Source organism: Dipodomys spectabilis, unplaced genomic scaffold (genome assembly GCF_019054845.1).
Source record: "Dipodomys spectabilis isolate Male_0828 unplaced genomic scaffold, ASM1905484v1 ptg000051l, whole genome shotgun sequence".
Classification (NCBI taxonomy): Eukaryota; Metazoa; Chordata; class Mammalia; order Rodentia; family Heteromyidae; genus Dipodomys; species Dipodomys spectabilis.
The window spans coordinates 5,270,514-5,293,828 of NW_024870728.1; the positions used below are offsets into that span (position 1 = coordinate 5,270,514).

Sequence of the window (23,315 nt, forward strand, 5' to 3'; positions counted from 1 at the left end):
ATGAGACTCTTATCTCCATTAAAACACTCAAAAAACCAGAAGTGGCACTGTGGCTCAAGTGGTAGAGTGCTAGCCTTGAGCTGAAGAGCTGAGGGACAGCGCTCAGGCCTAGACTTCAAGCCCTCACAACTGACAAAGGAAAAGAAAAGAAAAGAAAGTGCTTTGAGTTGTCTTTTACTAGGAAATAAATGCCATGTGCCTTAGAGATGTGAAAACCACAGAAATGTTCTGTCCTTTTTTTTTTTTTTGGTTGGCTGTGGAGCCTAACCTCTAGGCCTGGGTGCTGTCCCTCAGCATTTTAGCTCAAGGCTAGCGCTCTACCACTTGAGCCACAGCGGCACTTCTGGTTTTTTCTGCTTATGTGGTGCTGAGGAATCGAACCCAGGGCCTCATGCATGCGAGGCGAGCGCTCTACCACTGAGCCACCTTCCCAGCCCCATATTCCATGAGTAGTTTCTTCACCTCCTCCCTTCCTTCCTCTTCCTCATCACTTCCCAAATTTGATGTCATTATTCTGACACATCAAAGATTATTTCTGGTTAGCTCCTTATCACAAAATACATCTCAGAACTCTAGGGAACCATGTCTTAGTTCATTCATGTGTTTGCTGCACTTTAAAAAAATTAGATCATACTTAAGAATCATTTTTGATGATTTTCAAACATTTCCTCTAAGTCACAAAAGATCTACCGTTTCTACCTACCTTAAAGCTGAGGTGACCAGCTAAGTCTGAAGGACTGTCTTAGGATAGAGAACTTCCAGTGTGAAAACCCAAGGAAAGTCCCAGCCAATAGGGTTATGTTGGTGAGTCCATTAAAAGTGTAAAGCTGTGTACCTTTCCTGGGGTACAGGGTAGCATTTCAGGTTTCAGATTTAAAACAAATACACTCTGAGAATAGGAATCTAGTCACAGAAAGTGGGCTGCCCACACAGATAGACGGCACAAGTGTCCCGGGGCAGCGTAGAGGAAGAGCAGGCTGGTCTGCGCGTGCAGAGCCACGCAGCCACACATGATGGCCGTGAACCAGAAGGCTGATCAGAGAGGTGAATAAAAATTCCTCATTACCCAGGAATGTGCTTTGTTAGCCTAATTGCCTCTCATCTGCACTGTATATATTTTATGCATGAACAACTTTCTGATTTAGAGATGGGATTGATAAAAGCTTTCAGTAAAAGGAAAAATTACCCTTAAAACCCTCCCCAGATGTAGCTGCATTCAATTTAGAAAGATAACATTGGGTCAGAGAAGGGTCGGCCAGTTCAACAATGGCAAGGGGCTGGGCCCTGACAGTCCAGGATCTGGATGTGTTGATGTGACAATGGGTGAGCTGGCAGAGGCTGGGACATTCCTCCCTCAGCCAAGTCCCCAAGCCATCCATCTTGTCAGGTCACGCTGGAGATCAAAACACATGGAAAGAGCAGAGTAGTCTCAAAATTTTATTATCATTTCAGATAGATTGCAATAAATATCCAGATTTGGCAGCTGAAGAAGGTCCCCGTGTTCTTTTGGTGCACACTTGAAAGATTGGCTCATAAAATAGGCAAAGAGGACTGGAAAATAAGTGAAGCCAGAACTGTTTTTTTTTTTTTTTTTTAAATAGTGGTTAGGAAACAAGAGATTTAGAGAAAATAAGGATTTATTCCCATTTTTGTTTCCAAGTGCAAGAGCATATGGCTCCTTTGAAATGACCTAAAGTTACGCTTTTAAAAAGAAGGTAACAATTGTCTCTTTAAAATGTTGGCGATAAATAGAAGGGAACCACCTAACTCTACCAGCTTCCTAGATGTACACAGAGGGTCTGATTTAATGCCCAGAGAATATTTAGCACTTGAATAATTTATATATAAGTGGAGTCCTTCAAATTCTCTAAATTGTATTTGCCATATATATATATATATATATATATATATATATATAATTTTTTTAATTGTGGCTGAGCACCAGTGGCTCATACCTGTAATCCTTGCTACTTAGGAGGCTGAAGTCTGAGGCCTGTAGTTTGAAACCAGCCTAGGTAAAAAAAAAAAAATCATGAGACTCTTATCCCACATGAACCATCAAAAAGCCAGCCATGGATCTGTGGCTCAAGTGGTATTACACTAGCTTTGAGGAAAAAACGAAAAAGATAAAAATCTCAAGACCACGGCCTAGTTCTTGAATTCAAGCCCCAAGACCAGCATGAAACCAAACAAAAAGGTTGTGGTATGCACACAAATTATAATTCACTCTTTTTAAGAATTAGATTTCTCTCTACCTGTTTGGTGCCTGGCCCTCCTTGTCTACCCTTTCCCATTTACTTCTTCAATAGGTAACCACGCACTGAACATCTACTATTACTATGTACCAGCAAGCACACTGAGCCTGGGGCTAGAAGACCCACGGGACTAGGTCTTGTTCTCTGATGTATGAGTAAGGGAGACAGCTGGCTAAGGGTAGGGTTGTTTACAGCACAGCACAGGTATGGTTGGTCCATGGAATCCTGTGTAGGTACCTTTGGTATAGCGAGGGACACTTGATGTAGGTCTGGTCATATAAGCTGAAAGTTGTCTCGAATGTTAAAAATTTGAAGCTGAACTGAGTGAATGTCTGACTATGTATCAAGAACCTTCTGTCTTGAGTGAGAAAGAATAGCTCCTTTTGCAGCATCCAGAAATGGAACAGTCACCAGACTTGACCAGAGAGGTATGGAGAGGAGCTTTCTTTCCTGAATCCCTCAGTGGAGGGATGGGTGGAGAAGATGGGTGGAGAAGATGGGTGGGGTACCATGTGACTGGGATCAGGAGGAGCCCCAACATATTCGTTTTCCATTCCTCCCTTATTTCCATCCTCTTCCCTCCTTCCATCTTCCTCTGAGTTGATGCTTGCCAGTTAGAAAACTCTCCTTTGAAAAAGTGAACTACAACACAAAGTCCAACAGTGGAAAGCCCTAAAAGAAAAGTTTCAAGTGGAAGTGGTCAGTGACAACTTGATTCTCAAAGACAGAGGCGTCCATGGGATAACTAATGTCTGCTTACAGAGTCTGGAGCTTGAATTCAGTGATCAACATAATATCAGGTCAATTGTTTTCAAAAGGTATCAGAATGGTTCAGAACAAAGGTGTTGGGAAAAAAATACCTGCGGTTGAATTGACCTTGCAGACCTATTTTCCCAGGTAACAGGGTGCTTAAAATAGAGACAGGGAGGACAGGTAGTCCTCAGGATGCAATGGCTGTCCTGTTGTCTTACTGTGTTGACATGGAAAGAACTGGAAGAAGTTAAGACCCACAGACCCTGGTGGGAGAAAAGACCCACCTGGATGGGAGGAGATCGGATTTGCTCCCACCTGAACTCTTCTCCTCATCTCCAGTGATTTCATTATCATCAAATCAAAGGTCACTTCCTGCAAGAGGCAGTGATTCTAGACTGTATCTGGGCATGAGATCCCCAGTAAGACGTTCAGGTGACAGAATGTGTCTACCATTGCCTTTGGTGTACCCTCTGGTTTGGATCTGTGGCCAGAGTAGAAATCAGCCATCAGTGGCTTCTCTGGTCTTGGTGACACAGGCCTGTGGTGTGTTTCAGGTCCTGCTGGGTCTCCTGGCCTGAATGGCTTACATGGTTTGAAGGGTGAAAAAGGAAGCAAAGGTGCTTCAGGTAAGATCAAACCATTCGCGAAGGAATCAGCTTTATTTCAGAAGACCCTGAGATAAAGTAGTGCACTCTCCTCCTATTTCTTCTCTGCATAGGACTTGAGAGTAAAACTGAAAAAAAAAAAAAAAAAAAAAAACAACCAATTTAATCTACAGACACAGTATTGCAATTATCTCTAGCACTGCTAATCGTTTACATATAAAGGATGCTAAGCAAATAAAAAAGAAGAAATGATTGGCTCACAGTATGTTTGGTTGGTTTTGAGACAGGCTCTGTGCTAAAAACACTAAGAACCATTGCTTACATGGAGCTGGATTTTTAGATATTATGAGTAACAAATAAATAGTCCAGGTACAAATAAAAAATAACCCCAGCATTGTTTTGTTTTGTGTAGCTATGTTTTGTACCACCACACGGATGTGATTAGAACCATTTGCAGCTTTTAATGTCAGTGCCAAGAAAAATTACCAGAACCATTTGTTGTTATTTTTGATAAAGCAGGTTCATCTTCAATATTTGGGGTTTTAGCCTGTTCCAAAAATTACACATTTGTGTTGTTACTTTTTCAGCCAAATAATAACCAGACAAAGCATCAGGTAGGACCAACATGTAAACTTGAGTGGGAAATAAAGATATAATTGTGTGGCTAGGTATAAATCTCTTGATGGTGAGATGAAATCTTTATAGAATTTGGAATTTGATCACTTTGGATTTGCTTAGTAGATCTTTTCGATTAAATATCTGATTAAATATGTACTTCTTCCCAGAAACCAATGACGTTTATCCCCTTAATAGGAAAACTCCAAAACATAACTCTTTTTATGTTGCTATTTCCACTTCAAAGAAATTGACTCACAATGATTTATTGTTGTATCTTATTTCTTTTTGCTTTACCCATTGAAAGAATTAGAGCATTGATGGTGTTCCCTAAACTCTCTCTCTCTCTTTTATTCTTTAATCTGAGAAATAATCATAAAAAAAATAAAGCCTGGAGCTGACCTTGTGCTGGGTCATCAAGGATAATGACAATCCAGCAATGGGACACAATGCCTGCCTGTCCCCAATACAGTCAGAGCGTGTTCTTGTACACACCAGTTCTCTGTCACACTCCTGTGGGGCAGCAGGCATTTTTCATGCACCATGTGCTGACAAATAAGAATAGAATGTAATATTGCTGCTCTTCTCCTCATGAAGGTTTGTATGAAATGGGTCCACCAGGCCCAATGGGACTACCTGGGAGAAAAGGGGAGAGAGGAGACCCCGGGAGCCCCGGAATTTCTCCTCTAGGTCCTATTGGAGAAAAAGGTTTCCCGGGCCCCCCAGGTAAGAAGCAGCATGCTTTGTCTCCTCTCTCAACAATTAATTCTAAAACTTGGTCCATGTAATGTCGCTCACCTGTGAACATGTGTGTACACAGGGCCACCCGGGCCACCTGGTCCTGCAGGTGCTCCAGGAAGAGCTCCGGAGGGTGACATTCCTGAACAAGGCCCATCTGGAGATCAGGGACCTCCTGGCCCTGATGGTCCCAGAGGTATGAGAAGATGATGGCAGAGACTGGCTCTCTTTTCTAGATGCTGCCAGCTCAATAGGACTGTAGGACCAGACCATGGCAGAGCAGCAATGCCCATGAAACCCCATCAATTTGGCAGACTGGGTGGAATATGGGTAGTGGTGGGCACTCATCCCCATATTCAGGTCCCAAAGCAGCCCCTGACTCTTCTATGTCAACTCTGCCCTGTCATCTCTGCCCAGATGCAAACAGAATGTAGAGCAAGCATCATATCACCGACTTGGAGCTGCTCAGTGAGGCTTCAGAGGTGCCCGTTAGGTGGCAGGACCTAGGCCTGCTGCACACAGACGTCCTGAGAGGCGGGTAGCTTGTAATCCCTCTCACCACTTCACAAGGATGCCTTCTGAAAGGGCAAGATTTGGGGAGCTCTTGTAAGCTAGCTGACTTTTTATTTAAGAGTCATCTCAGTCCCACAGATTGTCCCATGCAGTTCTCACAAGCTTCTAGAATTCTTCTACAGAGACATAAATATCATTTGGGGATGTTTATAACTTCAAGAAGAATAGAATTGTCCAGGGCAAAACAAAAAATCAAAGCAATAAAATATTCTCAGAAATATAAATGCCCAATGAAAAAGTATTTGTGATCAACTTATTCCTGTCTGTAGATACTTGTTTTCAAATAGAGTACTATATTTAATTGCATGAACATTCATTTTCTATCAGCCATAGTTTTTCAAAAATATATAACCGATTTATAACCAATCCATCCATTAGTCATCCATTCACCCTTCCTTCCTTCCATTTATTCATCTACCCACCCTCCATCTATCCCATCTTTCCATTATCCATCCATCTGTTTTATTAAAGTAGTGAGATGACACCACACATAAAGAACAGAAGCTGATCTCTCAAAAGGAAATGTCGTGGAGAGAGATGAAGTCTTGTGTGGGTTCATTATTTCTTTTTTATTTTTTTATTTATTTTTATTTTTTATTTTTTGGGTCCAGTTGAGGGCCTGAACTCTGGGCCTGGGCGCTGTCCCTCAGCTCTTCAGCTCAAGGCTAGCGCTCTACCACTTGAGCCACATCGCCACTTCCAGCTTTTTTTTTCTGCGTATGTGGTGCTGAGGAATTGAACCCAGGGCCTCATGCATGCAAGGCAAGCGCTCTACCACTGAGCCACCTTCCCAGCCCGAGGGTTTATTATTTCTAATAGCTCCTAACCCATGATCTTTACCATTTCTAAACCCAGGCTCCATGGGATGTACTCTATATTTCACCGTAAAATGATTGACATTCATTCTTCTAATCCTCTACGTCCCTTGCCTTTCAAATCACTAAAATTTTAAGAAGTTCTCTGAGAGCCAATCAACTCCTTTGTCTTTGGCTGAAAGAACATGTTCCCTCCTTTCCTTGTCAGGAGAACCTGGGCCTCCAGGCCCCCCTGGAAGTGTGGATCTTCTGAAAGGCGATCCTGGTGACTATGGCTTACCAGGTGCCCCAGGATCCCCAGGCCCACCAGGTCCTCCCGGATGTCAGGGTATTCCAGGATGCGATGGAAAAGACGGCCAGAAAGGTATGACTATAAGTACCTTACATACTATGTATCTTAGAGTAGACCATCTTGGGGGTACTGTCCTTCTATGGTACAAGCCTGCTTTTTGGTTTGGGATTGGGGGAAAAACAGTGACTATTATTTCCAAAATTCCCTGACTTCCACCAAAAGCCTTCAAGTTTGAGTAAAAGTTGGAAAGTTCAGGGTACAGGGCTTTTTAAATTCCAGTTTGGCTTCATCTGGATCATGGATGCGTTCTCTTTAACCTTTCTGCTCGATCGGTCAGTTTACTTCAGACGGTAGTAGCTCATCTCAGCCTTCCAGAGTCAGACAATCTTTCACGTGAGATGCTGACTTTGCTCTCTCTTTTTGGATCTTCATGGTAAATCAGACTATTACTGTCGCCAGTCCGTTTCATTCTGTGCCCTCATTGTCATGTTTCTTTTAGGACCAATGGGATTTCCAGGGCCTCCTGGCCCTCCTGGCTTTCCTGGCCCACCTGGAAAGAAAGGTTTACCTGGACCTCCAGGTAGAAAAGGGCCCCTGGGCCCTCCAGGTAAACAATTAATGTACGGCCAATTTCTAAGCAACCTGAAGGTGGCATTTTGTCTAAACATCTAGGAGGATCAGAATCCAAAGGTTATCAATTATTTTGAAATTGTTAAACTCTTGTGAGTTAAACCCTTTTGGATATAAGCTCTTTATGTACTGTATATACTTTATGTACTTATATTTGGTACGCTTATAAGTGTTTTCCTAACAAATTTAAAAAATTAGCGAGGTACCATATAATTTTAGCAACTCAGGGGGGTGAGATATGAGGATCTTGGTCAGAAGCCTGCCCAGGCAAATAAATTTGAGAGATTCCTTATCTCCAGATAACTAGCAAAAATCTAGAATTGAAGGCATGGTTCCAGTGCTAGTATACCAGCTGTCAATCACTACCACAAGAACAAAAAGCCAAAATCAACTAAGAAAGAATTGGGGAGACAAGGAGAGAGTGTAAATAGGTTTGTATGTTTGATCTTGGCAGAAGTAATATCTTTCAAGATCCTGAATCGATATCATGGCAATATAGTAACAATTTAGAATAGTTTGTAATCTCTTAAATTGGTCCTCTAATCCAGAGAATATATAAAGTTCTTTGCTTTATGAGGGATCATATTACAACAGAACAAAGGGCTTGGCACTTAGATTTTTTTTAAAAAAATATTTCTTTCCAGTGCCTTACCTATAGAACTTGACAAATTAATACAGAATTTTCAGAACCTTTAAATAGACATAGTTCCTAGGCACATTGGTTCAGGGCATATTTACCATAAGAAATCAGCTAGAATTGTGTATTTCTCAAGAGAGTTTCATGTCAAGTTTTCCTAGAGAGGAAAACTCCATTAGTGCTCAGAGCTGTCTCCCCCTGTCCGTCACATGGCTGAGGACTTCGGCTGAAAATAGGATGCTGTCGTTCTGCACGTCAGCGATGCTGCCTCAAATGATTGCTTAGGTTCTCAATAAATCAATGTCATTTCTGTCCTAATTTAAACATTCTAACGTCTCTTTCCACCATGTGAAAATCGTGGCATGGCCTCAAATTTTTGGCTTTGGAATCTCCGCAGGCTCCAGAGGTAAGCATTGCTGTGAAGTGAATGGTTAGCCACGCTGGTTGCTTTCTCTTCTCTTCTGCCTTTGCCAGGAAGAGCAAATGCAGAGCAAACAGTTTTTGTGAATTACACCAGAGTTGTTTTTTGTTTTGTTTTATTTTGTTTTGTAGAAAGAATGCTACGTTGTATTAGGTTTTAAGGCCTCCTTTTCCTTGTTTACCCTCCTATTTGTGTCCTAATCATGACCCTCATTATAGATGGTCACAATGGGGTAGGCACTTAGCTTCTAAAATTTCAATTTGGGCTCAAAGTCTGAGTATTCCCATCAATGTGACAGCACACACTAATGTAAGTTCCCTTTATGACTTCTATGGTATAAACACACTGAAAAATCCTTAATACCAACATTATTAAGAGATAGTCCCTTATCCTTCAAACTGTGACAAGCCTTTCCTAGCATACCTTTCTGTCCATTTTCTTTTTTCTTTTTTTTTTTAACCTTTCTGTCCATTTTCAAAGGACAAATTTCTTGGTGTGTTAAAAAGCAAATGCTCACTTAACACATCACCATGTAAAAGCAACATATAATTTTGTGCCTGGCACTTTCAATGAAATTAACAAGTGTTTCTGAAAAGAAAAAGGAAAAATAAGTGAATGTGTACATTTGTTCTTTCCTGGTATTTGATATTAACCTTTCTTGCCTTGAATCTAGATGCCATATATTATTTTCAGGGACCTTTGAAGACAAACCACAGCTCTCTTCTTTCAGGTTTTGTTTTATTTAAAGAGTAAAGGGGAAAAAAAGCAAGCACTGATGTCTCATACCTGCAATCCTGGTTATCAGGAAGCTGAGATTTGAGGATCATAGTTCAGAGCCAGCCCAGACAGAAAAGTTTGTGAGACTTTTAGCTCTAAACTACCAAAAAGCCAGAAATGGAGCTGTGGTTCAAACAGCAGAGTGCTAGCCTTGAGCAAAAGAAGCTCAGTGATAGCACCCCATGCAATGAGTTCAAGCCCCAGGACCAGCACCAAAAAAAAAAGCAAAAAGAAATTAAAAACTGTTATATTTTAATATTCATATTTAAAAATAAGTACATTTGAGTTTTCATTTTAGTCCTCTCTGTGTGGCTGTATGAGAAATCATTCGAAGACAACTTTAACATTCTAAATCTAAAATCTAGCCAAAAGACCACCCCATCCCCATTGTCCAGCCACTTCCTCTGGGAAGGCCCAAGCCTCTTTCCCAACTCAGCCATAGTGGTAAAGCCACATTTTACTTTCAAATGAACGTATTGTGAACGTCTATCTGTCCCTGTGCTGCTTGTGTTTTCATACTACGTTTTATGAGAGGCTCAATTTGGATCAGCTTCTAGATTCAAGTCCATTTTTCACAGGCACATGGAGGATTGTAGATGGAAACTTTGTGGTTTGGGTGACATTTTGCTAAGATTTTTCTTAGTGCTTTACTGTTACAGTTGCTAAAATTGTTACCCACCTTTGTAGGAATGTGAAGAAAAGCAGAAGGAATCCAATGGTAATATTTTAACATGTTTCTTAGAATTTATCACACAGGGATCTCTAGGGTAAGGCTGTGACTTGGGGGTCAAGTATTTGCCTAGCAGGCCCAAGACCCTAAATGCAATCCCCCGTAAAACATGATGATGATGATGATGATGATGATGATGATGATGATGATGATGATGATGATGATGATGATGATGATGATATTGAGGCAAGCTGATATGATGGTCATTCTGGGTTTTAATCTGGACTCTGCCATCTGTTGCTGTATGATCATAAATGTATCAGTTATTTACTAGTTTTCTTACTTTGTATGTGTCTCTTGGACCATTCCAATATTATATCCTCAAGGAGCAAAGTCATTGGGTTAGAGCTTCTAGTAATTCTGAAATTAGATTATTTTTGTGCATGCTGGGACTGGGGCTTGAACTCAGGGTCTTGTGATCTTGCTTGATATTTTGCTCAAGGCTGGAGCTCTACCACCTAAATCACAACTCCACTTATGGCTTTTTGCTGGTTAATTGAAGATAAGAGTCTCATGGACTTTTCTACCTTCGCTGAGTTCGAACTATGCTCTTCAGATCTTAGCTCTCTGAGTAGCTAGGATTACAAATATGATCCACCAGCATTTGGCTGCAAGTCTGCAATTCTGTTTGAATAACAGACTAGGAAAACCCACCTTACTGCTGTGCTATGAATTAGGAGATAGGTTTTAGAGACAAACCTTATGAAATGCCACGTGTGGCTGGTGCCCCAGCATAAAGTGAGCCTAAAGCTTGGAGATCCCATCAATGTCATGATACTGTTGGTGCCTTAATGAATTGTCACCATTGCACACTTCCACTTCCTCTGGTAATCCATTCATCATACCAGAAGTCAGTGGCCCCTTTCATCAGCAAATGCTGATGATTTCAATGCATCTCTGCAGAGAACTAAGCAAGTTCCTGCCTTCACTGAATGTGTGCACACATGCACACACACACACACACACACACACACACACACACAAATTTAACATTAGTATAATGTGGGAAGTCCATGTTTAACTGGAGACTGCAGAAAGAGCTGGCTCATAAGCATTTGATCCCATCACACAGGGGTGATTCTAATTTCAGGTGAGCCTGGACCACCTGCAGATGCAGATGCCTGTCCCCGAATCCCAGGGCTCCCTGGGGTACCAGGCCCCAGAGGACCAGAAGGGGCTGTGGGACTCCCTGGACAGAGAGGCCCTCCAGGACCAGGTATGAACTTTACTCTGTTAATTGTTTGTGTCATATTGCTGAAGTGAAAATCTAGATCTATAACAAAAGTTTATTATAAAGGTTATGTACAGAGGGTTTACAGTTACGTAAGTAATGAAAGGACTATGTTTTTTTTGAATTGTTACCCCCTCCTTCATTTTCTCCCACTTTTCCCCCTCCCGATCCCCCACCTCTCAAGTTGTAGAGTTCATTTTCAACATAGTATCTAATGAATATCACTGTTGCATTGGTTCACACTTTGTCCTACCATTTCTATGATTCCCCTTCTCTTTCCCAATCGAGATGAACTTATATATAAGACAAAGGGTACAGAAATTTAAAAAAAACAGAGACAACAGGGAATAAACAAAAGGAGAAAAAAGAAAGAAAAAAAGAAAACAGTACAGTTAAAAAATTCTCTTGTTTCCATTTCTTGGAGTTCATTTCGATAAGCATCATTTTACATGGTCATATGCACATAGCTATTGAGCCATTGTGATCCTCTCCTAAGAATATCCTCCTTTGTTCTCAGTGTGAAAATCCTTAGAGTGTTGTTTAATTAATCATGTCCAAGTGTTTTATTATGCTACTTTTTAAATTGGAGCCTAAATAACTAGAGATGATGAGGCACTAAAAATTTCCTTCCATTTCTTTTAACCAGTTTTTATTCATAGATTCAAAGGGCTAATCAAGTTCTAATTAGATCTATATGTCTCTTCTATTTTTTTTTTTTTTTTTTGTCGGTTGTGGGGCTTGAACTCTGGGCCTGGGCGCTGTCCCTCAGCTCTTCAGCTCAAGGCAAGCGCTCTACCATGTGAGCTACAGCGCCACTTCCGGTTTTCTGGTGGTTTATTGGAGATGGGAGTCTCACGGTCTCTCCTGCCCGGGCTGGCTTTGAACCCTGATCCTCAGATCTCAGCCTCCTGAGTAGCTAGGATTACAGGCGTGAGCCACCAGCGCCTGGCTCTTCTATTTTTGTAATAAACTTTGCTCAAATCTTTTATGCTTGGTCAACTTTTGGGAGTGGGTTTTTGAAATCTCTTAGCACATCAAAATAGATATTCTGTTAATCACCATTAGCTGTTGAATGATAAACAATTACATCTGGTTCTGTAGAATAGAAACTAAGCCTGTGGGAAGAGAGAAGGAGGCGAACGCATAGAGGAAGGATAGGGAGGAGGTAGATGCTCTTAATGCTGCTATTGGATCATTCCTTTAATTGATATGACTATTGCTCACTATGGTGGCAGGATCCTTATTGTATATAGATGCAAACCACATTCTTCTGTTAGGAAGTATCTTCCAAGTGCTTTCTTCTCAGCTCTCTGTTATCACTTTGGGTAATTTACAGAGAGATCAGGGAGTCTGGGATTGGATGTCTGGAAGGGACTTTTATCTTCAGACCAGTTGGAGGTACCCATGATTCCAGAAACATGATATGCAAATTATCAGAAGGCTCCCTCTAACTTCTCCCACTGTCCAGCTGTGATAGGAGCTCTTAATATTTTAGTTCCAAGGAATTAGAAGTTTGTGTCACCTGTTTTTCCTAGTGGTTCCCTAGACTTAAGAAGCTGAACACCTAAAAGATGTCCCTTCAACTTCTTGGGTAGAGGCCAAAGCCTCCCTAGAGTCCTTTTCAAGCTGACTGCTGGTAGTGTTTTCTGCACGGCATCTGTTCATGCACAAGGTTAATTGGGTTTCAGTGACATCCTTCAGCATGCTGTGATTACTTATTTACCTTTCTTTCTTTGGTTCTCATTGCATGTGAGAAGTTCTAACTGGCCAATAAACATTTTAAATACATGCTATACTGTGCATCTATCAGTCATGTATATCTATTTTTGCATATGTCTATTTTTACATCTTTTTAAATGTGTTTTTATTGTAAAAATTCTGTACAGAGGGGTTACAGTTACATGAGCAAGGTAATGAGTACGTTTCCTATCGAGCATTGTTGCCTCCTCCTTTGTTTTTCCCCTATCCTCTCTTCCCTCCCACCTCCACAACTACACTCCCCCCACCCTCCGCCTAAATTGTAAAGTTCGTTTTTCAACATAGTGTCTTGCACATCTCATTGTTACAATGAGTCAACCTGTATCCCTATTTAAGCATTTTGTTTTTTCCCTTCCCCTCCCCAAATTAGAGAAGTGTATATATAAGATGCAGGACAATGACATCAAATACACTGAAAACAGGGGTTATACCATGGGGGAGGAACATACAAAGAAATTTAAAAAATCACATGGTACATTATAAATATGTTAGAAACAATAGCAAGAAAGAAAAAACCACTTGTGTCCCTATGACCAGATAAGATGATGTTAAGTGAAATGAACCCCAAGATAGGGACATGCATCTATTTTTTACATATATGCTTTGCCTATATCTCCAGGACTGCCTCCCAACTCTTAAAAAAATAACTTGCAACTAGGAGCTGTGACCTGTTGTAAGGGTTTGCAGATTGTTTAATAAATACTTCCAGTTTCCCTCCACCTGGTACTACTGTGAGCAGTACAAAGATGAGTCTTCCAATGTGTTTTCCTTAACTGGGGAATCCCAGTCACGTGGCAGAAATAGCTAGCAGGGCAGAAGTAACTCAAAGGTCAATTATAATTCATGCCTTATGGATGTTACAAGTGGAGGACAGTAGGAGATTGGGTCAGAAAGTGGTAAAGCACATGTGGAGCTTGGTAGGACCATGAAGACCCAGCGAGGGCTGGCATTTGAGCAGAGTCTGAAGGAAAGCTTTGGTTGAGGAGCCAGAATTGTCCAACAAGGAGACAGCAGGACCGTAGTAGATTGGTCTATTAATGTAGTAATGAGGAATCAGCTACATTCTTGTTTCTCTAAGTGTGTGGTCCAAGGATCAGTGCTCCATTTCCAGGCCTACTGAACCTGAATCTGCATTTTAATAAGATCCTGGGACATTTATGAACATTTAAATTTGAGAAACCCTTACCGTAGCCTATGAATGCTCTCTTTAAAAGATGTTAATGCCTTCCCTAGTGATTCCATCCCAATTGCAGGTTCAAGTCACCTAGAGGAAATAGAAAAGGTTCTAGTGCTTGAGCCTCATCAGACCAATGGAAGGAAGAGGGGTCTGAGCCCAATCCCACAGATGACGCAAGCAGGCAGCAGAGGCAGAAACCCGCTGTTGTACCCCAACATCAAAACTGAGATCCTGATGGTGGGTGGTTTTGTCCATCATAGTGGCTTTAGGAAACAGCTAAAGAAAAACAACTGAAAGAAAATATACCAAGGGTAGATTCTGTAATCTTCAACTTCGTAGTGAAATCGGACATGTGAAGATTCTCTCTCTCTCTTTCTCTCTCTCTGAAGATTGTGAGTTCTGAAAGAGAGCTTGCTTGCTACCCAGGCCCAGGTGTGATTGCCAGTGCCAATTCCTCCTGATGTAGGCTGGAGGGGCTCATCCACAGGGGCTCATCCTTCTCTGGCTTCCTTTGCCTTCTTAAAGGTGATAATGACCCTGTCTGATGACAGTGGGGCCTTGTCCCAAGACCAGCTCTGCCACAGAATGTGACCATTGTTACACAAAACAAGAACTTGCTCAGTTCTCCCAGTGAGCCATTCCTCTCTCTCCAGAGTGTCTCAGCCCAGCTTCCATCACTCCTCAGCTCAGCTTCCTGGGGTTGCCTTTGCCCTACAGGACACCTGCTTCATTATTGCTTTCTTTGGGGGTCCCTGTTCTCTGATACTACCTCCTGTTTACAAGGAACCAGAAGTCATTCTCAATGTTTTCTGCATTCCCTTCTCCCACCTGTTACCACTGGGTATCTGGCTAGCTAAGAATGACAGGTCTAAAAGGGCCCAATCCTGACTGACCAGGCCTACCTTAAGTGTAGGTTTCTCAGTACCCTTCCTTTCCTGAAGAGGATTCTTTCAAAAGTGTGTGTGGGGGGGAGGGGGTGCATACACAATTACAGTTGGCTGAGTTGTGAAAAACAGCTGCTTCTAGAAGAAAACACTTCCACTTAAAATGACATTATTCTTTTCTTCCTATTTTCTTTGGAGATGAGACTGACATAAAACACACCAAACTTCCCTCTCTGTCCTTCCAAGCATGGAGGCTAATACCACACTAAGTATAAGTGGTATCTACTCAAGGCCCTCCACCCCAGAAGACCTAATGCTCTATATCCACACATCTCCTCCCTCTGCAACTTTTCCTACAGGGAGGCCCTCCAAGCCTTCCACCTCCTAAAGTAAACGCAAAGGCAGTTTCCATTTTGTTTTGAGTTGTCCTTGCCTAATGTGTGTGTCCACATCCTGTGAGGGATGTATTTGTCTTCACTCAGGTTAATGAGGGCTTTCTTCCTGTCTCTGGGAAAATGTCATCCTCTAGCATCTTATCCTAAAGGAAACAAAGTGTGCATTGTAACACTTGGCATGGAGATCCGCAATCAATCAGAGATGATGGCACTTGGAGTCCATATGTCAGGTGGCATGTCTGGTACCTGTCCAATAGATGAAGGCAATTCTAACAAATCCATGAACCAACTACTCCTCAGTCCTTGGAAGTCCTTTGTAGACACCCATAGTGGCTTCATGTTGGACCCCTTTTGTCAGATAGGATGGAGAAAACTCAGTGTTTTTTTCTGAAACACCTGACATTGTTCTTGATGCTGGTGGGGGAAGTCACACCAGCTCTCCATCCAGGAAGAAGAGGTACTTGCCTTGTTACATGGAGAGTAAAGCTGTACTCACCTGAATGGGAAGACCTGTCCTCCTACAAGGTGCAGGCACCTTCAGGACACTAGGCACAAATGCATTTCTAATCCTGGGGCTCAAAGGTGGGGTGACGTTAATAAGGGCACTAAAGAATCAAAAAGAGACTCTCTAGAGAGGAAATAAGAATGGCTAATAGACACATGAAGAAACGTTCAACATCTCTGGCCATAAAAGAAAGGCAAATCAAAACCACATTGAGATTCCACCTCATCACAGTTAGAATGGCCATTATCAAGAAAACAAATAATCACAGATGTTGGCAGGAATGTGGCCAAAAGGGAACACCACTAGCTACTAAACTGTTCTTGGGAATATAAACTGGTTCAACTACTCTGGAAACCAGCATGGAGGTTCCTCAAAAGACTAAACATAGAGCTCCCCTATGATCCAGCAAACTCACTTGTAGGCATTTACCCAAATGATCACAAACAAGGCCACACTAAAGCTACAAACACAACTATGTTCATTGCAGCATTATTTACCATAGCTAAGATATGGAACCAACCCAGATGCCCCTCGGTAGATGAATGGAAAAAGAAAATGTAATACATATATACATAGGCTCCATGATTTCCCTCATTTGTAATAATTAGTATATGCCTAGGATAGTCTTAGCAGAGGATCATACTAGCTCAACAGCTGTGTACATATGACCATATAAAACAATGCTAATCAAAATGAACTCCTAGATATGAAAACAAGAGTTCTTTTTTTGAAAATGTACTGTGTGAAGTTATTCCTTTTTTTCTCCCCCACCCTTTGGTTTATCCCCTGTTGTCACTGTTTTTGATTTTGTTACCTTGTGTCTTGTATATATGTTTATCTGATTTGGGGAAGGAAAGGAGAATAACAAGGGAGACAAAGGACAAAGGGTCAACCAATGCAACAGCAATACAAAAGACTATGTTGGAAATGAACTTTACAGCTTGGGGGGAGGGGAGTCAGGGGAGAGGGAAAGTGAGAGAAAATGAGGGAGGGGGTAACAATGTCCAACAAGAAATGTACTTATTACCTCAATTATGTAACTGTAACCCCACTGTTCATCACCCTTAAATGAAATTAAAAATGAAAGGTGGGGTGATAGCTCATTAACCACCATGACACGAATGCAGTCAACTGGCCCCAGGGTGGAGGACAAAGACCATCTGGGGACAGAAGTAACAGCCCCAGACTAGCCATGTTAAAATAGATCTTCCAAGCAGCAAGAGCTGGTTCTAGGAGGCAAGGCTGGTCAGAGAAGAGGGGGAAGGAGAAATGTATCATCCCCTGCCCTCAACATTCCAGGCTCTCAACATGCTGCCTGTTCACAATTCCTGGCCCTTTTATGTGACTCAAGCCCTATGTCCCTCCCCAACTCCCAGTCAGCCTCCATTGTGTTAGCCTCTAAGGGCACCATGTGTCCCTTGCCTGTCTAGGCCTTTGTGGGTGCTGTTCCATCCACCCATGTACCCTATGATATTGATTTTCAAGTTCATGGTCACTCCCTAGATGTTTCTTCTATTCCAGTGGAAGATTCGAGGCTAGTAACCTTCTCTTTCTGTTTCTGTATCTTCTCCATATAATCTTTAGTGTCACACTTGTGTCACCAGAACACATCCTTGCTTGTTTGATTTGTACAACTTCTTAGATCAGGGGCCTCAAATCCATTTTCGGTGAAGATCCAGACAGTGGGTGTGTATCAGACTCTAGAGGCTCAGCACTGCTACTGCAGCATAGGTGATACATGATTTATGAGCCTGGCCTCATCTGTGGATGGTGGACTCACCCACAGTGACTGGCCACCCCCCCACAACCATAGCAGCTTGAGGGCCACTGTTCTGAGCTGTCCCCCATTGTAGCTACCTGGAGGAACATTCTGCATTGGAGGTATTGAGTGGCCTTTCCCCACCAGATGCCAGTATTGGGACCTGATCTCCCATGTGACAAACAGCCATAAAATATCTCTGGACAATGTCCTATGAAGAACAGAAGTCCTTCGCACTGAGAACTGTTTGTGTAGGGAGATGTGTGGTGGGGATGGGTAATGGTAGAATTTGTGTAGGGAGTAACTATCTTGTAAAGAAGAGAAAAAGCAATTAAGCCTATTGTGTTTGAAGGCCCAGCTGGCTGTGTATCCATCTACTCTTAGATCTGCACATGTTTTTAAAAAGAGATCACACTCAGCACGCTCTTCTGAACATGCCATTACTTCTATGTCATTACATGTTTTCCTACAACATTATCTGTAGTGGCTACAGAATGTTGCAGCATTCGATTGTATCGTGATTTATTTAACCACTGCTTTCATGAATTATTTATTGATTGCTTTGGTGCCAGCACTCTGGAAGAAAGAAATTAATCCAGCCAGGCTTCTCTCTTGGAACAACAGACTATCTAGAAGTAAAGGGACGAACCAGCCAGCACCCATATGTGGGTAATGTGAGAATTTGTAACAGCTGATCTTAACTTGGAGTTGGATGGGGGATGTGGAAAGCCTGGGATCTCAAGATTGATGGAACATCTGGGTCTTCTGGAAAGCTTATGATAGATAACACAGACTGCTGAGTGGCAACCTGGACTTTCTGGCTTGTTAGGTGTGGAGAAAGCTCCGAGGTGTCTCGCTTGCACCAGGCTTCCTGGTGATGTTGCTGCTCACTCTGGTTTAAGTAAGGTACTTCTACTTTTTCCCCATGATGAACAACTGGTATCTTCCTGGATAATGAATATTTTGCCCATAAATCATCCTTGATTCTAATGGAGAAGTGTAATGCTAGGAAGAGGGGCTTGGGAACTAGATCACACACGCACACACCCTCTCTGAGATTCACTTTCCTCAGCTGTATAAAAACAAGGCTGCTTGTGAAAATTATGAGTTGACTCTTCTAATTAGCTCTTAGAATAGCCTGAAAGAACAAAAGTGTGTTTGCTATTCGTATTAATGGTATTGTTAAGATAATAAGTTCCATGCATCAAAGATCTGCTTTCAAGAATAGGCAGAGCTGGGCACCAGTAACTCGTGCCTGTAATTCTAGCTACTCAGAAGTCTGAGATCTGAGGATCATGGTTCAAAGCCAGCCCACTCAGAAAAGTCCATGAGACTCTTACGTCCAATGAACTACCAAAGAACCAGATGTGGAATTATGGATCAAGTGGTAGAGTGCAAACCTTGAGCAAAACAGCTCAGGGACAGTACTCAGACCCTGAGTTCATGCCTCAGGACCACTACCACTCTCAAAAATAGGCAGAAACCCTCCCCCACAGTATAACCCCTGCTTTCACTGTATTTGATGTCGGTATAATTTGTGGAGGGGAAGGGGAAAAACAAATCGTTTAAATAGGGATACAGGTGGACCCATTGCAACAATGAGATGTACAAGTCGTTATGTCGAAGAACTTTACAACTTTGGCGCAGGGGGTGGGGGGCAAGAGGAGGTTTGGGTGGGGGGCAGGGGGAGGATGGGAAGGGATGGGAAGGGGAAACAAAGGAGGAGGCTACAATGCTTGATAAGAAATGTACTCATTATCTTGCCCATGTAATTGTAACCCCTTTGTACAGTATTTTCACAATAAGAAAAATAAATTATAGTGAAAGAAAAAAATAGGCAGAAAGAAGAAAATAGAAATGAATTTAAAAAGACAACAGAAATATAGAATTTTCAAAGTGTATCACCCAAACTAGGCAGAAATAAGAAACAGAAATAGAAAACAAATTGCAGAAATACAGAACTTTCAAAGTATACCATCAAGCTTGCTACCAGACAGAGCTTTACAATTTAACTTTAGTCTAGGGCAGTGTTTCTCAAACTGGGATCCGTTGAACCCATAGCAGCAGTCACGTGAAAACATACTGGAAAAGTCTGGGGGCAGATGTGTCTTGAGTGGCCTGGAGGGAAAGTTCTTATTCCAGAGGGCTCTGGGCGAGTCAGCACATGGATCAAGTGTAAATGCCCAGTCCGGGCCTGGCACAAGCAAGGACTTTTTGAAGCAGTACAGAAAAGGAAGCCTCCCAGGAAATCCTTGATTTCCACCATCTTGTCAAGATACAACTTGTTTCAACCTTCCCTCCTCATTATCCTGGCCCCGGGGTCGTTTTATCACACGGTCACACTTCCTGTATTGGTTGAGACCCCTGGGAGCAGCTACAGCTGCAAGAACGTACCTCCAATAGAACAAGAGAACTCCTGGGTTCACTGGCATCTTCAGCTTTGCTATCTTCACTCCACGAGCGTGGAAGCGGGAGACTCTAGGACATGCTGCTGGAGCAAGCCCCTCTTTGGCTTAATGGTTGTTTTTAGGCTACTTTGGTTATGGGAACAAAATACCACAGATTGGGGAGGGGGGGACACGCAACAGGAAGTGTCCTCCACCTCTTCCCTCCTCAGATCTAGAAGTTCAAGAGCGAAGTGCTGGCAAGGTGGATGGCTCCTGAGGTGTCTCTCTGTCACAGGCGTGTCCCTAACATTTCCTTGTGTGTCACTTCCTCATGTGATAAAGCCAGGCTCCATTGCCCTCCACTCTACCAGCCTCATTTTACTAGAGTCATATCTGTAAGGGATCTGTTCCCCAACATAGTGACCCTAAAACATGGGGGATTTAGTAGACTTTAATGAGAATGTAGGAGGAGGGCATAAATCAGACCCTAGGAAGCCAATTTATAGAAAAGGAAGAGAGAGCCACAGACAATGAGAGAGATGGGGGGGGAGGGGAGAGAGAGCTGGAAATCGAGGGAGAGCTAGTAAAGTCGGCTAACCAGGACTAATGGCCATGAAGTCCCTAAGGACCATGACCATGTCTACTACCCTGACCAGATGGAGATTGTGACTAATTGATGTGTTGACAAAAAATGTAACCCAGTGCCTAAGGGACCATCTAGGATGACTGTGCCTGCTGCCCTGGTCCCCAGGTTATGTTCTCTAAGGATGGATTTGGGCTCTGCAGCCTGTGAAGAAGTAGAACAGGAGCTGATGGTTCCACCTCAGGACTCGTCATCTGGGCCATATTTGCTCCTCACACCTGTTGGGCTCTGTGATCTTTCTGAGTCTGTCTTCCTGCTGGTGTGGGAGCAGACCTGCTCCTGAGCTGCTTTGAAGACTGAGTGGGATCATCTTGCTAAAGAGATTAGCATGATACCCACATATTGCAAACACTAGATGAAAAGCTATTATGAAAAATTACTAGCTGTGCATGGTAGCTCAAACCTGTAATGCAAGCTGTTTAGAGGGCAGAAGTAGGAGGATCATGATTTCAAGGCCAGCCTAGGCCAAGTAGTAAGACTGTATCTCAAAAAACAGAAGACCAGCTAAAGGTCTGAAGATGCAGCTCAGATCACAGAATTACTGTTCTGTCTCCTAATTTAACTTGACTTCCAACTGAATCCTATGAAATTTCATTCGTTCCCCCAATTCAGACTTCATGATAAAGGATATTTAGTTATACACATAATACATATTTAATGCTTCCCTCCCTCTAAAAGCCCAAATACAATAATGTAAAGGAAACAGGAAAAACCTTTACTCTCTCAGTAATTCCCTGGGTACCACTTCCAATCTGCTCAGCCCTTCACTGGCTCATTGACTTGATTAAAGTCCAGTTTCCTGAGTCTCTGCCCACTATAAAGTAGAGACAGTTAACCTCAACTTCATGCAATCAGGAAGACTTCAATCGGTTGGTATAACAGAGTCACGGAGGAAGGAAGCCCAGCTTGGGTCCACGGGGCCCAAGGTGGTAACTTCTGGCAGGTCTCACAACCACCATCATGTTCTTTCTTGCAGGATGCAAAGGAAAGCCTGGGCTGGATGGGAGGAGGGGCCAGGATGGTGTTCCTGGGCCTCCCGGACCTCCTGGACACAAAGGTGACACCGGAGAGACTGGCTGTGCTGGAAAACCAGGTGACACATTTCTTTTTGTCTTCCTTTCCCTGATACCAATGACTGGGGAGCTAGACACCAAGCCTAGCAAGCAGCTCTGCAGTGGGTGTTATGAAATACGTTTGTCACAGATGCCCGCTCAGCAGATATTAGGGAGACCAAAGCGTCGAGGAGCTGCATCTCCCACATTCTAATGGATGCCAAACCATCATCAGAGCCCATCTAGTTGCTGGATCGTATATAAAATACAGGGCTTTGAAGAGAAAGCATTTGGGAGCAGGTGAGGTGTGAGGGGAAAGAGATGGCGTCAGGATAGAGCTTTGAAATGTAACTTAGGCCTGGTGGACCCAACCACTTGAAGACACATCTTGGGAGAGGACATGTCAAGGTGATAATGTCCATGAGTAGAAACGAGAGAGGAGGGCTGGCTGCGGCAGAAGAACTTGCTTCTGAAAGACCAAGCTCAGCTTCAGCGAATTAGCTCCTGTAGACATGCAGATCTAGTGTTCCTTACATCAATTTTTGATTTGCAAATCTGAAATGTCCAGTTATAAAATCATTACAGGTCAAATGAGCAGGTCTCCTTCACATGGTCATCTTTGTAATCTCTTTGTCACTTGGTCATCTCTGATTGGCAGTGTGGGTAGGAGAGCCTGTTTGTCTTGAAGGAACAACAAGCAATTAACAAAACCAAAACACCTTTCATCTCTCAAAGTCCAACATCAGCTTTTGTTCCTGGCAATTGGAAATAGCTGTTGGCTTCCTCAGTAGATCAGCGTCTTGGCAGTGTCAAAGGAGTCAGAACTTGCTCACATTTTAGAGATTATCCGTTTCCATCTACCACCAAGAATGGTAGGGCAAGGCCTTCCCTTCCCCTCTCTCCCTCACTAAAGAAGAGATTCAAAGTCAGCCATGTGCATCCTACCCCTTTGCCCGTCTCAGTGGACCCCTCAGTGTGCTGGACCCAGGAGGGCCATCTGGCAAGTGGAAAAGACCAACTTCAGCCTGTTCCCAGCCCCATCTGAGAAGGTGGAGGTCCCAGGTCTGGGAGGGGTGGCTCATGCACTGCTTTAGATCTTACCATGTCCTAACCTCTACAGTTTATCTTTCCATTATGGGTATGGTCATTACTCTTCCTCCAATGAAAGTGTTCTGGGAGGACAGGGATTTCTTCCTGTGTTCTCTTTTCAGGAAGCCCCAGCATCACCTAGGAACTGCTTGAAACAAATTTGGTCCTTCCTCAGTATCTACAGGGTATTGGCTCCAGGAACCCTTATCCCAGGATCCTCAAGTCCTTTATATTAATCATATCATTTTACACCACATGCATATGTATACACACACACACACACACACACACACACACACACACACAGACACACACACACACAAAACCTTCCCACATATTTTAAATCATATCTAGAGTATGTAACCATCTGTTGCAATGTAAGTGCTATGTAGTGTACTGTATCATTTAGGGAATAATAACAAGAACATAGTCTATAATGCTCAGTGAAGATGTATTTTTTGTTTGTTTTAGCTTTTGATACTTTCAAACAGAGCTTGGTTGAACTCAGAGATTCTGAATGTGTGTGCAGTGGCGCTCCGTGCTGGCTGGATGAGTCTTCTTTGTGCGTACTGCACTTGTGGAAGGGACCATGCC

General features: G+C 42.7%; 1 protein-coding gene across 1 annotated transcript in view; it reads left to right on the forward strand.

Annotated features, from left to right (window-relative positions):
• Col4a4 (collagen type IV alpha 4 chain) overlaps nucleotides 1–23,315 on the forward strand; it is a 129,953-nt gene that overhangs the window by 98,995 nt on the left and 7,643 nt on the right. Inside the window, exons 38-45 of the mRNA XM_042679354.1 lie at nucleotides 3,563–3,634; nucleotides 4,826–4,954; nucleotides 5,049–5,162; nucleotides 6,563–6,718; nucleotides 7,146–7,253; nucleotides 8,311–8,319; nucleotides 10,932–11,057; nucleotides 21,557–21,673. Of these exons, the coding sequence (XP_042535288.1) occupies nucleotides 3,563–3,634; nucleotides 4,826–4,954; nucleotides 5,049–5,162; nucleotides 6,563–6,718; nucleotides 7,146–7,253; nucleotides 8,311–8,319; nucleotides 10,932–11,057; nucleotides 21,557–21,673 (831 nt within the window). The remainder of the gene's footprint in view (nucleotides 1–3,562; nucleotides 3,635–4,825; nucleotides 4,955–5,048; nucleotides 5,163–6,562; nucleotides 6,719–7,145; nucleotides 7,254–8,310; nucleotides 8,320–10,931; nucleotides 11,058–21,556; nucleotides 21,674–23,315) is intronic.